The sequence below is a fragment of the Cetorhinus maximus genome, chromosome 3 (assembly GCF_964194155.1).
Source record: "Cetorhinus maximus chromosome 3, sCetMax3.hap1.1, whole genome shotgun sequence".
In the NCBI taxonomy this organism is placed as follows: domain Eukaryota; kingdom Metazoa; phylum Chordata; class Chondrichthyes; order Lamniformes; family Cetorhinidae; genus Cetorhinus; species Cetorhinus maximus.
The window spans coordinates 102,915,664-102,928,412 of NC_135881.1; the positions used below are offsets into that span (position 1 = coordinate 102,915,664).

The 12,749-nt window shown below is 41.3% G+C and overlaps 1 protein-coding gene across 5 annotated transcripts in view; it reads right to left on the reverse strand.

The window, feature by feature from the left end:
- Positions 1-12,749, reverse strand: part of dync1i1a (dynein cytoplasmic 1 intermediate chain 1a) — a 326,943-nt gene that overhangs the window by 177,907 nt on the left and 136,287 nt on the right. For all 5 annotated transcript variants that reach the window (XM_078538780.1, XM_078538775.1, XM_078538777.1 and 2 more), the window contains one exon: positions 2,287-2,449. In XM_078538780.1, coding sequence (XP_078394906.1) covers positions 2,287-2,449 — 163 coding nt within the window. The remainder of the gene's footprint in view (positions 1-2,286; positions 2,450-12,749) is intronic.

Genomic DNA, 12,749 nt, shown 5'->3' on the forward strand with positions numbered 1-12,749 from the left:
TATTTTCTATGCATGAATACCTTTTAATAATTCAGTGGAGTTTAATAAATTACTAGCAATTAAACTCTGATGAGCAAAGTGATGGAACTCAGCAACAACCTGCTCATCGATCCTTAGTTTGGGTTCTACTAGGGCCACCCAGCTGAAGAGCTTATTCAACCTTGGATCAAACATGGACAAGAGAGCTGAATTCCAGAGAAGATGTGAGATTGACTGCCCTTGACATCAAGACAACATTTGACAGAGTGCTTTATGCAAAAGCCCTAACAAAATTGAAGTCCACTGATTGTGGCATACCTAGCACAAAGGAAGATTTGTGTGGCTGTTGGAGGCTAATCACCTCAGTTGCAGGAGTTCCTCAGGATAGTGTCCAAGTCCAAACCAGCTGCTTCATCAATAATCTTTCCTCCAACACAAGGTCAGAATTGGGGGTGTTTGCTGATGATTGCAGTGTTCAGCACCATTCACAGCTCCTCAGATACTGAAGCAGTCCATGCCCATATGCAGCAAGACATGTACAACATTCAGGCTTGGGTTGATAAGTAGCAAGTAACATTCATACCACACAAGTGCCAGGCAATGACCATCTCCCCATGACATTCGATGGCATTACCATCACTGAATCCCCCATCATCAACATCCTGGGGATTACCATTGACCAGAAACTGAACTGGACCACAATATAAATACTGTGGCTAGAAGAGCAAGTCAGAGGCTGGGAATTCTTTGGCGAGTAATTCAACTCCTTATTCTCCAAAGCAGGTCCACCATCTGTAACGCACAAGTCAGCAGTGTGCTGGAATACTCTCCACTTGCCCGGATGAGTGCAGATCCAACAACATTGACAGCATCCGAGACAAAGCAACCCACTTGATCAACACTCGTTCCACCACCATAAGCATTCATTCTCTCCAACACTGGCACACAGTGGCAGCAAGGTGTACCATCTACAAGATGCACTGCAGCAATTCACCAAACTTTAACATCACCTTCCAAACCCACAACCTAGAACAAGAGTAGCAGGCACACTGAGAATGGATGTTATTTTTTTTCAATATTATTGGGGAATATTGTGTTATTCTGCAAAGAATTAAGAGTGTGTGTGTGTGTGTGCGTGTGCGTGTGCATGCGGTTTGATTAAGCTGGGCAAGACATGAAAAGGATAGAGGTGTTAAGTTTGAAGTACAAGTTAATAGGTTACATCTAACATTTGCATTTTTAGATAAGTTGAGAGTTTGTTTGAATATCAAATGGGAGTCGGAGATATCAGGAATCATGTTTGCATTTTGCAGGAGTTCCATAGATAAATAGTAGTGGGGATATTATATTTTATTGACCCAAAAGCAAAGACAAGATAGAGACATAAAATATTTTATATTTGGAAGGATTTATGTCTCAAAGAGGTGTGAGAACAATGGAACTGGAGACAAAAGGGAGATAGCTGAAGCTGTTTGAGCTGTTGAGCTATAGCTAGAACTCTGGGCTGGGACAGGATGCCGTTTGAATCAACCATCCAGTCAAGCCAGAAAGTCTTGGACTGCAACAAGCAGTTTTGCCATGGATAATGTTACTGGATTCCATAGTTGGACATCTGCAAGGGATTGTTGCCTAGAAGGTGTTTACTTGTGGGTTTGACCAAGCAGAGAGGTTTTTGGGAATGTTTTGTAAGACTAATTTTAATTGTCTAACAGTAATCTTGTGTGCTTAAGTTTTCTTTTGTTGTTGTTAATAAAACTTTTACTTTTAGTTTTTAAAATCCCAAAAGTGTTACTGGATCTCTTATTGATGAGATCGATAATCTTTTCTCATTTTCAGAATACCAAAAAAAAAAGGTTATGGCCTGTAAGCCAAGTTTCCCTCTGGGATTTGGTTTGCACAGCAATTAACACCAGCTGTGGTCATAACAGCATGGGGACAGCGCCGCTTGCAAGATTCCCCACATCCCTCCCCAAAGTCACATACCATCCTGACCTGGGACCATATTGCCATTCTTTCACTGTTGCTGGGTCAAGGTCCTGGGAACTTCCTCCCTAACAGCATTGTGGGTGTACCCATACCACATGAACCTGCCTTCTACTGCCTTCTTGAGAGCAATTAGGGATGGGCAACAAATGACTTGGTAGCTTCGCTCACATCCCAAGAGGGATTAAAAAATGTACATCTGAGATGTACTTTGCCGACTGACAGCTGCCCTTACAAGAGTTATGCTAGTTGCACATCCTATGGTTTAATTACACGACAATTCCCCCAATAGATGTATTATAATTTCGAAATGGTTAAACATACCCTTCTTTTTCATCCAACTCCTTGCCACCATAGTCAAAGAAGAGGCTAGAATCTTCAGCAAGAGCACGTTCAATGATACGTATGTTATGGTCGAAGAAAATCAAAAATTCCTCTGAATGAAGAATTTGCTGCTTCTCCTCTTCAGTGAGTTCTCTCGGAGAAGCTTTAAACAAAAAGGGCTAAAAATCTCAGAAATATTCAAAAGGATTAACATCCAATTTCCTAATTATTAGAATTTAGCAGACATTAAAATGACCACAAAAGCAATAGTAATTATTATCCTGCCAGTCTTTCAGTATTAATACAGATGATTCCTAAGCTTCAAGATTTTGCCATGGTTTAGTTGTAATATATGCAATGCTGGTGAAAATTGATCAGGGATCTGGAGTGCTTTTTCAAAAAATACAATTATGAAAAATAATCAATTTGATTACAAAACTGAAAGGCTGGTATATAATTACTGCACACTTCTGTTAAGAAATATACATCGTATATTATGTATATTATCCTTTTCTGACTTTTGTAGAAAATTGCAGCTATAGTTCAACAATGCAGTCTTTCATCTGGATTTTTTCAGAAGGTCTCTGAACAATATCCCAAGACAGGCTGTAATGCTGAAACAGCTGGTATTACCTACACAAAAAAATCAGTAAGTGCACTGCTTTGTATTTACATGGATTACAGGACTAGAAGCTGCTAAAACCAAATGATTGCACAAGTGAAACCTTTAATTTAGAATACTAAAACTTTCTAAAATGTGCAGACAAGTCTATACAGTCTTACAGTTGTAAGAATCATTTCATACAACTGAATGTCACAGCAATGGAAATTTTCAAACTGCAAGAGGGCTGTTAAAGAATCTTCAGGAAATTGGGTTTCTACTTTTTAAAAAAAAATACAGCCCTTTGCTTGGCAGGAAGTACTTAAAATAAATCTGTTCATTGTTGAAATTATCCTCAATATCAGATTTCTGCTGAGTACAGATTTACTAGATCAGTAATTTCAAGCACTCACTGCACTGTGCTTTATTATTTTAAAATATCAAGTGACGTAATTTCAAGTCGAAAAAACAAAGTGGCAGAAACATTTTACTACCTACTAAACGAAGCATTGGAAGTGTGAGTGATCATAACAATGATATGTTAAATTTAATGACCCAGAGTTTCCACTTAGGGTGCAATTGGTAAGCTGGGCGCAGAGCCTGCTCACAATTGCACTAGTTTTCCAAAGTGAAATTATGGTTCAAGTTTCCTTAACTCATTTGCATGATCACAAGTGTAAAATCTTCCATGAACCAGCACAAGCAGACAGCGTTTTAAGATGTAATTGTTTTTTCTTCTTGATTAGAAAGTATGACGTGGGGAAGTGTGGTGCTGTTGACTCTGGTGGTAAGAATAGGGTGTACTCATACGAGGAACACAAAGCACAGAGTTGCATGCAGGTACAGTAAGCAGTGAGGAAAGGAAACGGCATGTTCGCCTAAAAAGATAAGGAAGTCTTGCAACCATTGTATAGAACTTTGGTGAGACCGCACCTGGAGTACACTGCTCAATTTTGATATCTAAGGAAGAATACATTTGCCTGGGAGGTGGTGCAAAGGTTCACCAGATTGGTTTCTGGAATAAAAGTATTGTCCTGTGACAGACTGGGTAAATAGGGCTGGAATATAGAAGAATGATTCATGGAAACATGCAAGATTTTGAAGGGGTTTGACAAAACAAACATTCAAGAGATTGTTTCCCCCGGCTGAGGAATCTAGAAAAATCTAGAATTTAGAATGGGGTCCATGATTTAGGACTGACAGCAGAACAATTTATTCACTCATAGGGTTGTGAATCCTCAGAATTCTCTATCCCAGAGGGTTACTCCATAACTGAGGATAGATTGGCCAGGATAAATAGATGTTTGGTCACTCAGGGAATCAATAGATACAGGGAGTGGGCAGTCAAGTGTTGAGGCAGAAAATCAGCCATGAGCATATTGAATGGTGGAGCAAGCTTGGGGGACATATGGTCTACTTCTGCTTCAATTTCTTATGCTCTTATTCCTGCAGGGCTATAAAAGGTGATTGCGAGGTTATAGATGCCAAACTGTGCGACTACACAATGGCTACTTACTGTGTAATAACAGCATATTACCTTGTGCAACATGGTCATTGGATTCTCACATTGCTCAAAATTGTCTCTATTTTCCTCAGCTCTCATTTCAGTAACTCAAGTATCTCATGTCAGAAATAAAAGCTTAAACAAATTATATACTTCTCAAATTGCACATTTCACAATTCCATTAAATTTCCTTTTGCATCATTTAGTATCTTCATCAAAAGTTTCATTATACATTGAGCATGTGCCATGTTTTAATTTCTCCAGATGCCACGCAGTCGGCTGCACTGAAATATTTTTCTTCACCTTCATTTTTAAATAATTTGAAAAAAAAAGGTCAAATTTTAAAACCTTTACAGAGGTAAGGTTCTGTTGAATCTCTTTCTGAAGCAGAGTGATGTGTATGTGGGAGAGAGAGAAAAAAAGTAGGTACTCTTTTGTAGCATTAGTTGGGGGGAGCAATGGGGAAGAGACAGAATGAAAGGGGGTAAAAAGGGAGGGAGAGAAAGAAGAGATCTTGTTTCATGTTAACGATGCTAAAATCTAACTTCAGCGGGGACACAAAATGGGATGCAGCTAATTGACCACCCATTACAAACCAGGCCTAATGTTCCTTTCACTGAAGTCAGTGAGAAAGAAAATCGAGCAGGGTTCATAACCTGTGGTCAATTAGCTATCACTGTTCTCTGCCACATGGAATTTAATTTCATCCCCATTACTTCAATTTTCAATATTAAAAAAGTTGAATTTTTAAGCCAACTATTAATCATTTATGCAAAGATTGGCTCCAGCTCTTCAGCAGAGCTGGACTTCTGCAACCCTTCACCACCTGGCTTTCTGGAGTATAACACATACCTGTATTTTACTTCCTTCTACTTATACTGGACATCTGAAATTTTCAAAATATGGTGACTGAATTTAATTACAGGTGAAATAAAGCAATTTTGGAACAAAAATAATGCAGTCTTTTATCTTTTATTATCTAAAGTTTATATTCACTCTGATTATGAATCATGAAGATTTAAAATTTCTATTGCCTCGGTGAGAACATTGCAATTACATCCTTTGACTCATCCTTGACCAAAACTATAAATTTCCACAATGGTGTGGTTAAAAAAAAGTTTTTATTGGAGTATAGCACTTGGAAGAAATTGCTTTTGCTTCAGAAACAAAATTATTAGACAAACGTTCTGTGCAAGAGATTAAATCTTTAAATGTCAGTGAATAAATGATTTGACTGTTCTGAAAAACAAACTCCCAACACTTTTTAGCAATGCTGCGCCAGTGAGTGTCAAGTACACGATCATTGCAACCGCAGTTTTTACATAGAACCATTAACTATTCAGCACATTTTAAGCAAAATGTTTGTAATTATTTGTAAATTTCAGTTATTTATAAGGACCAAAAGCAGTAGTTTGAAAGTAACATCTGCAAGTTAGGTCTTACAAGATAATTTCATTTACTATACTTACATGCAGATTTAAAGCTGTCTTTAGAATGGATTTTTACTTTCAAGAGCTTTTTACCTAATGCTTACTATGGCTGAAAATGCAATTTAAACAAATTCTTACCCCAGTTCATCTTACTATACATCTTTTTGTCTCTGTGAGAGACAGTGAGCAATGGATTCTTATGTACAGTACATTGGAATACCTTTATAATGTGAATACTGGTTATTATTTGTTGGTACAAGTTGAATATGAATTAATTCTTAAAATTATTTAAAAATCACACAATTTATTAAATACCAGTGGATATTTGACATTTGGCTTTTCAGAAAAAAATGCTGCAGAATTCTGTAAAATCCTTTATCACAACATTGAGCCACTATGTTTTCCGTGTAATCTTCTATTTTTTTCTCTTCAGTAACCAGTACTCTTGTGTGCACTTTGATCTTCATTTCATGACTCTCCCTTCTTTCTCCTAGAGAAAGCAGCCAGCAGATGCACAAATGGCAGATCAAAGTACGCTTCCGAAGAACATTCAGAGAGGCCACCATGTCCCGACCAAACCACTATCTAACAAAGCAGCATTTTCGTTGGAACTGTTATTTATTCTACAGCAGAACACAATGATTATCTCCCTCACCTTTGATGTTTAATGGAGCTCCAGTGATGTACTGAACTTGCTTACAAACAGTACAAATGATTATAAATGGCAAGCCTACAGGACTCAAATTTACCCGAAGTCAATAATCCAAAACAAAATTTAATGCAACAGAAATATAACCCATTGAGCCTTGAAAGGGAAAAATTTTCCATCAGTAATCTCTAGCTGCATCTCCTTTGATTCTTCAGTCACTAAATGTTAATGACACAAGCCATCTAAGTTTCACATCACTGAACAAATCCATATCGCCACACATACAATTATATTGTATATAAACTTCACACATATTCTACAAGCAGATCTCCCATGATATTAACCAGAGTTTAATAACACAGGTGTTATAAAAAGTTATATTACAAGGAACAAGTGACTTCTCAGTATTGGGATCAGTCTAAAGCCTGACAGTATTGAGATGTGACATCAGCATTTAACAATAGTTTCAGTGGTTCTCGATATTAGAGCACTAGGAAGGGGGTACAAGTTTCCAGGAATGTTGGAAAGAGTAGTTCTAGGAATACCAAGGCAAGTGCTGAGACATGGAATCAACAGGAGAGGAATTTTAGGAATTGGGAGGTTTTGTGACGGAGGGTCTGGGAGCATTGTGACAATTCTTGAATCATGAAGCAGTAACAATGTGGGCTTAGTGAAAGTCTAGCAGTATTCGAGGAGCAAGATTTAAACAGCCATGGGGTGGTGGGGGACTCCAGGAGAACACGATTCAAACTGACAATAACCCCTCTCGAACAATCAAACTTCGAGCCCACGCAATGGGCAGTATTTAATAGGGCCTGGAAGTGCAGGAAATGTGACGGGCGAGGGGACTTCATTAGTCAGGAGTTTAAATCTCAGTTTACCATCGTCGGGTTGAGTTTGTATAATAAAGTGTGTGGCGTGTCAGCGGCGGAACCCTATTTACCATTCATCTGCATACCATTAATACTCACTAATTGGGAAGCACATCAAATTAAGTCAGTGGTTTACAGGAAACTCATATCTTCCATTTCTTGACAGGTTAAAGATGATGTGCACCAGGTGGGGCTGTTCAATCTTTAGACTCGAGATGAGTTTTGTCTTTGTCTAAGTGAGCAGCACAGGGGAGGGAACCAGGGGAAGATGGATAGTACAGTAGCAGCAAGGACGAGGTAGGAAGCGGGTGAGGATGTGGTGCTCGGGTCCTCAAGAAGCAGCACAGCAAGGCATTGGCGTGTTTGGCAGCAGGGGAGAGGATGTGTCTGAAGGGAACCAGGATCCAGACATAGGGCAGGGTCCATCATTGCAGTGGTCTCATCCTCTGTGTTGAAGGAAGGCAACTGCACCACATGTGGCAAGTCAACAGTCAGGTAAGGGACCTTGAGTTGAAGCAGGGCAGGTCCTGCTCCAGGGTGTGGCAGGGAAGAGATCAATGGTCTCTGAGGAAGGGTCGAGATAAATTGAAGGCAGGTGAAGGATGATGGTTGGATGCTCCAGGACAATTGGGGAAGGAGCAGGATAACGTTAGGTCAAGGGAATGGGAGGAAGCTTGAGGGTGACAAAGGAAGGATGGAAGTCAATGGGTTCCAGCTGCAGGATAACAATGCTGGTGTCCATCTACATGGCTGCTAGGAAACTTTTATCTCACAGGAGACCATATTGCTGTGGGAAGAGGCCACTGTGGAATGGGAGGAGTTCTCAGTGTGGCCCATGAGAGAGTCATGTACGTGACAGCGAATGTTCAGAACACGCACCAACTACCTCGATGTCAGAAAGGCAATGTAGGAGACAGCTAAGGCTTTCACAAGAGATGGCTACTGATCCATACGCGCTCTTAGAACAAGACCTGCAGCCCTGTGGCTTTGGAGAGAACCCTATGCCAGTTGCCCACAAAGTAACTACAGCCCTAAAAGGGGACATGTGTGCCATGCCCCAGGCTGCAATATATAGGTTCAAACAGGTGACAAATACCCTATTCAGAAGGGCCAAGGAATGAATAGGATTCTCAACAGATGCCAATAGCCAGGCTGCTAGAGCATTTTTTTTTTAATTTGTTCATTCACAGGATTTGGGCTTCGCTGGCTGGGCCAGCATTTATTTCCCATCCCTAGTTGCCCTTGAGAAGGTGGTGGTGAGCTGCCTTCTTGAACCGCTGCAGTCCATGTGGTGTAGGTACACCCACATTGCTGTTCGGAAGGGAGTTCCAGGATTTTGACCCAGTGACAGTGAAGGAACAGTGATATATTTCCAAGTCAAGATGGTGAGTGGCTTGGAGGAGAACTTCCAGGTGGTGGTGTTCCCATCTATCTGCTGCCCTTGTGCTTCTAGGTGGCAGTGGTCGTGGGTTTGGAAGGTGCCTTGGTGAATTCCTGCAGTGCACCTTGTAGATGGTACAGACTGCTGCAACTGTGCGTTGGTGGTGGAGGGAGTGAATGTTTGTGAATGTGGTGCCAATCAAACGGACTGCTTTGTCCTGGACAGTGTCCAGCTTCTTCAGTGCTGTGGGAGCTGCACACATCCAGGCAAGTGGGGAGTATTCCATCACATTCCTGACTTGTGCCTTGTAGATGGTGGACAGGCTTTGGGGAGTCAGGTGGTGAGTTACTCGTCGCAGGATGCTTAGCCTCTGACCTGCTCTTGTAGCCACAGTATTTATATGGCTAGTCCAGTTCAGTTGGCCTAGAGGCTATCACGCAGTTCCCACAGGCACAGGGTGTAATCGACTGCTGTCATGAAAATATAATAATTTTCATAATATTGTAATTTATTGTAAAGGTAGGTTAATAGTGGGATTTGGATTAGTTTCTCTGGATGTGCGTGTGTGGGGGATTTCATTGAATTGGAGGCAACTGGTCTAGAGCTTTTGAGTTATCAAAAGGGAAGCTAGGCTTGAAATGCTAAATGTGTAAACATGGTTGAAGTTTTAGAATCTGAGGTGTGAGGAACATTTGCATTTTCAGGTAAATTAAGTTAGTTTGACTTTCAAAGTGATGGTAAGATGTTACACCTAGCCATAAGAAGCTAAGCCAAACACAATGTGTTTATTTTCCCCAAAGGTTGCTGATATTATGGGTACTATGAAAGATTTATATTATGAGAAAAGTTGCAAAAACATATTGGAACAATGGAATTTACAATGGGAGAAACATGTATAAAGGAGATGAGGTTATGTGTAAGGGGGAAGGCATTCTAAGATCTAACACAAGTGTGAAAAGCCTCCAGCCTCTGGGAATCAAGTTGCTGTTTACAGGAGCCGAAATTAAGAAAACTCACTTTGAATATCAGTGTCCAGGGTATTGTGTGCTTTGCCTGGGTCTGTTGAAATCTGTTTTGGTTTACTGTTGCCTTAATGGAGGTGTAACTGGGAGCCAGATTAATTAGGGGAGTTAGGGGTTATTATAGTAGTAATTTGTAGATCTATGTATATGCTTAAAATCTTTTCTCTTATTAATAAATGTTTAATTTAGTTTCATAAAAAACTTCCAAGACTCAGTGGTCGTACTACTTCTGAATTCAAGACACCTATCTCAAAAAAAAATACAAATTGCAAAACAGTTGTGGCAGCTGTTTCAAGTTTCCCTCTGGGAGCTGAGCAGCTTGGCATTTATCATCTGCTGTGCCATAACACTGCACACACATGGCCTTCCCCCAAGAACAAACAGCTGAATTTGTCAATCAGAAGGCGTTTCACTCCCTTAACATTCAAGTTGTTTGCGACCACCGGAAAAGATTTTGCAGGTGTGGGCTTGTTTCCCAGGGAGCTCTCATGAAGTATACATCTTAAGAGACACCCAGCTACCACAGTTATTTGAGGCCCCTGTCAAAGTGCAAGGTTGGATCCTGGGTAACAAGAGCTATCCCCTCAGAACATGGCTCATGGTACTAGTGTGTCATTCCCAAAGCCCTGCAGCGGAGCTTTACAAAGCTCAGACAGCTCAACAAGGGCAATCAGAGCAGACCATAGGATTGCTCAAAATGCAACTCCAATGCCCTGACCAGTCCAGCAGAGCTGTACAATACAAACCACAGGGGCTGTCAAGGATTGTCATCATCGGCTGTGCTTTGCATAACAAGGAATTGTAAAGGGGATAAGAATTGCCAACCGAGGACATGGAGCAATTGCTAACTTCCTCAGATAAGGATGCTGGGAAGGAATATGAGGAGGATGACAGAGATCTTGCAGCAGCTCTCCCAGATGCCAGGCCATGCAGAGACTAGCCAGGGCCATCAGGGACAAGCTCATCTTCAATCGTTTTGACTACAGGTGATGCACCTACCTGACCATCGTTTCCCTGCCTGCAAGCCTCTGTCTGCTCCGATTGTGCACCATTGTGCCAGCCTTCATCCAGAGTTACCTCTTTACACAAGTCTTCCACCCCCTAGAAGACCAAGGGGAGTGGGCCATTCTCACATGGGATGAAAAGAGATGACTTGCCCCAAGGATACCAGCTTTGCACTGGCCCTCAATTCAATGAAGCTATCATGAGCCATCTCTCTGCTCCTTGCCCATATTATTAAGGCCATGATTGCACGAGCAGCACATCACTTCTCGCGCGCATCAGTGACCTCAGCCAACCTGCTTGGCAACTCATTTATGGGAAGGCCAGCAGATAAGGGGAGACAGTGGCATAGTGGTAATGTCACTGGACTAGTAATCCAGAGGCCCAGGCAAATTCTCTGGGACATGGGTTCAAATTCCACCATTCCGCCATGGAATTTAAATTCAATAAATAAAATCTGAAATTAATGCAGTGATGGTAACCATGAAATTACCATCGATTGCTGCAATACCCATCTAATTCACTAATGTCTTTCAGGGAAGGAAATCTGCTATCCTTACCCAGTCTGGCCTACATGCAACTCCAGGCCTGCTCTTAACTGCACCCCCTCCACACCCTCCCCCCACCCCCGAAACAGCTGAGCAAGTCACTCAGTTCAACGGCAATTTGGGGTGGGCAACAAATGTTGGCCTTGCCAGCGACACCCACATCCCATGAACAAATAAAACGATTGTTATACCATTTGGATATAGAAATGAGATCCTGAGAATAGCTCATGAAATTCCAATGAGGGGACACTTGGGCAAAAATACAAAAAATATTTATATTGGCCTGGGTTGCATACAGATGTAGTCAAATTCTGTACAACATGTCACACATGTCAGGTGATAGGGAAACCACAAGCAGTGATTAAGCTGGCACCTTTAATTCCAATTACAGCATTTGAAGAACCTTTTACTCAGGTCGTGATTAATTGTATAGGACCCCTCCCTAAGACTAAAAGTGGAAGTCAGTACTTACTGACAATAATGGATGTGTCTACAAGGTCTCCTGATGCAATACCTTTGAGAAATATTGCAACAAAAAGAAAATTGTGGAAGAGTTGACTAAATTCCTTTTACAAGATATGGGGCAAAATCTTCTGCCTGTCGGGTGGGCCGGTCAGGAGCGGTCAACCTGACTGTTGACCTGCCAATGTGGTGCAGCTGCCTCCCTTCAACACAGAAAAAAAATTCTCATCTCTTACATGTTCAGCGCTTGTATAGCCTCCTACCCCTTGACCTAATGCAAATCAACTATGTTTCATCTTTCATCCATTCCCATTCTCGTCATTCACCTCATCCCCAGATGGGTGGCCAGAGGTCCCTTCAAGCTCAATTTGTTTCTCTCCTTTCCTTACCCATGTTTTCTTAAAGAGATATTGGCCAGGATTTTCCAGCCCCATCGCAGGCGGGACCTGCTGGGGGTGAGGCAGTGCCCCAGCCAGAAGTCCATTGACTTGGGGCGGGACCGGAAGATCCCGGTGGCGGGCAGGGTGGAAAATCCCGCCCATTGTTTGCTTTCAAAACACATATATAATTAGAATTAGGAAACCTCCCTCTCCCTTTCCATCTTTTACAAACAACAAAACACGGTAGAAATAATTAATTGGTTTTAAAATTTAACTTTTTTTCCCTGAACTGAACTAACATTAGCACAAGGAAATGCTCTGCCTTTCCACTTAACTCACTTTCTCAAGTTTATATAACACAAACAAAAGCTTCAACAGGTGTGAGATCAGTACTGTTGCTATTTTCCCCTCATATACACCAACATTTGCGACTAGAACAGAAAAATGCTGGAAACAGTTTTTCAGGTTTGTAGACATGCTTTCTCAACCACTCACCATCTCTCACTCTGCCTTCAGTACCTTAATCCAAGGCCTAGATTTTCACAAAGTCGTGGAGACTCCGGATCCAGAAGTCCCATTCCTGACAGATCCTACTTGTGCCAGTAGAGGAAT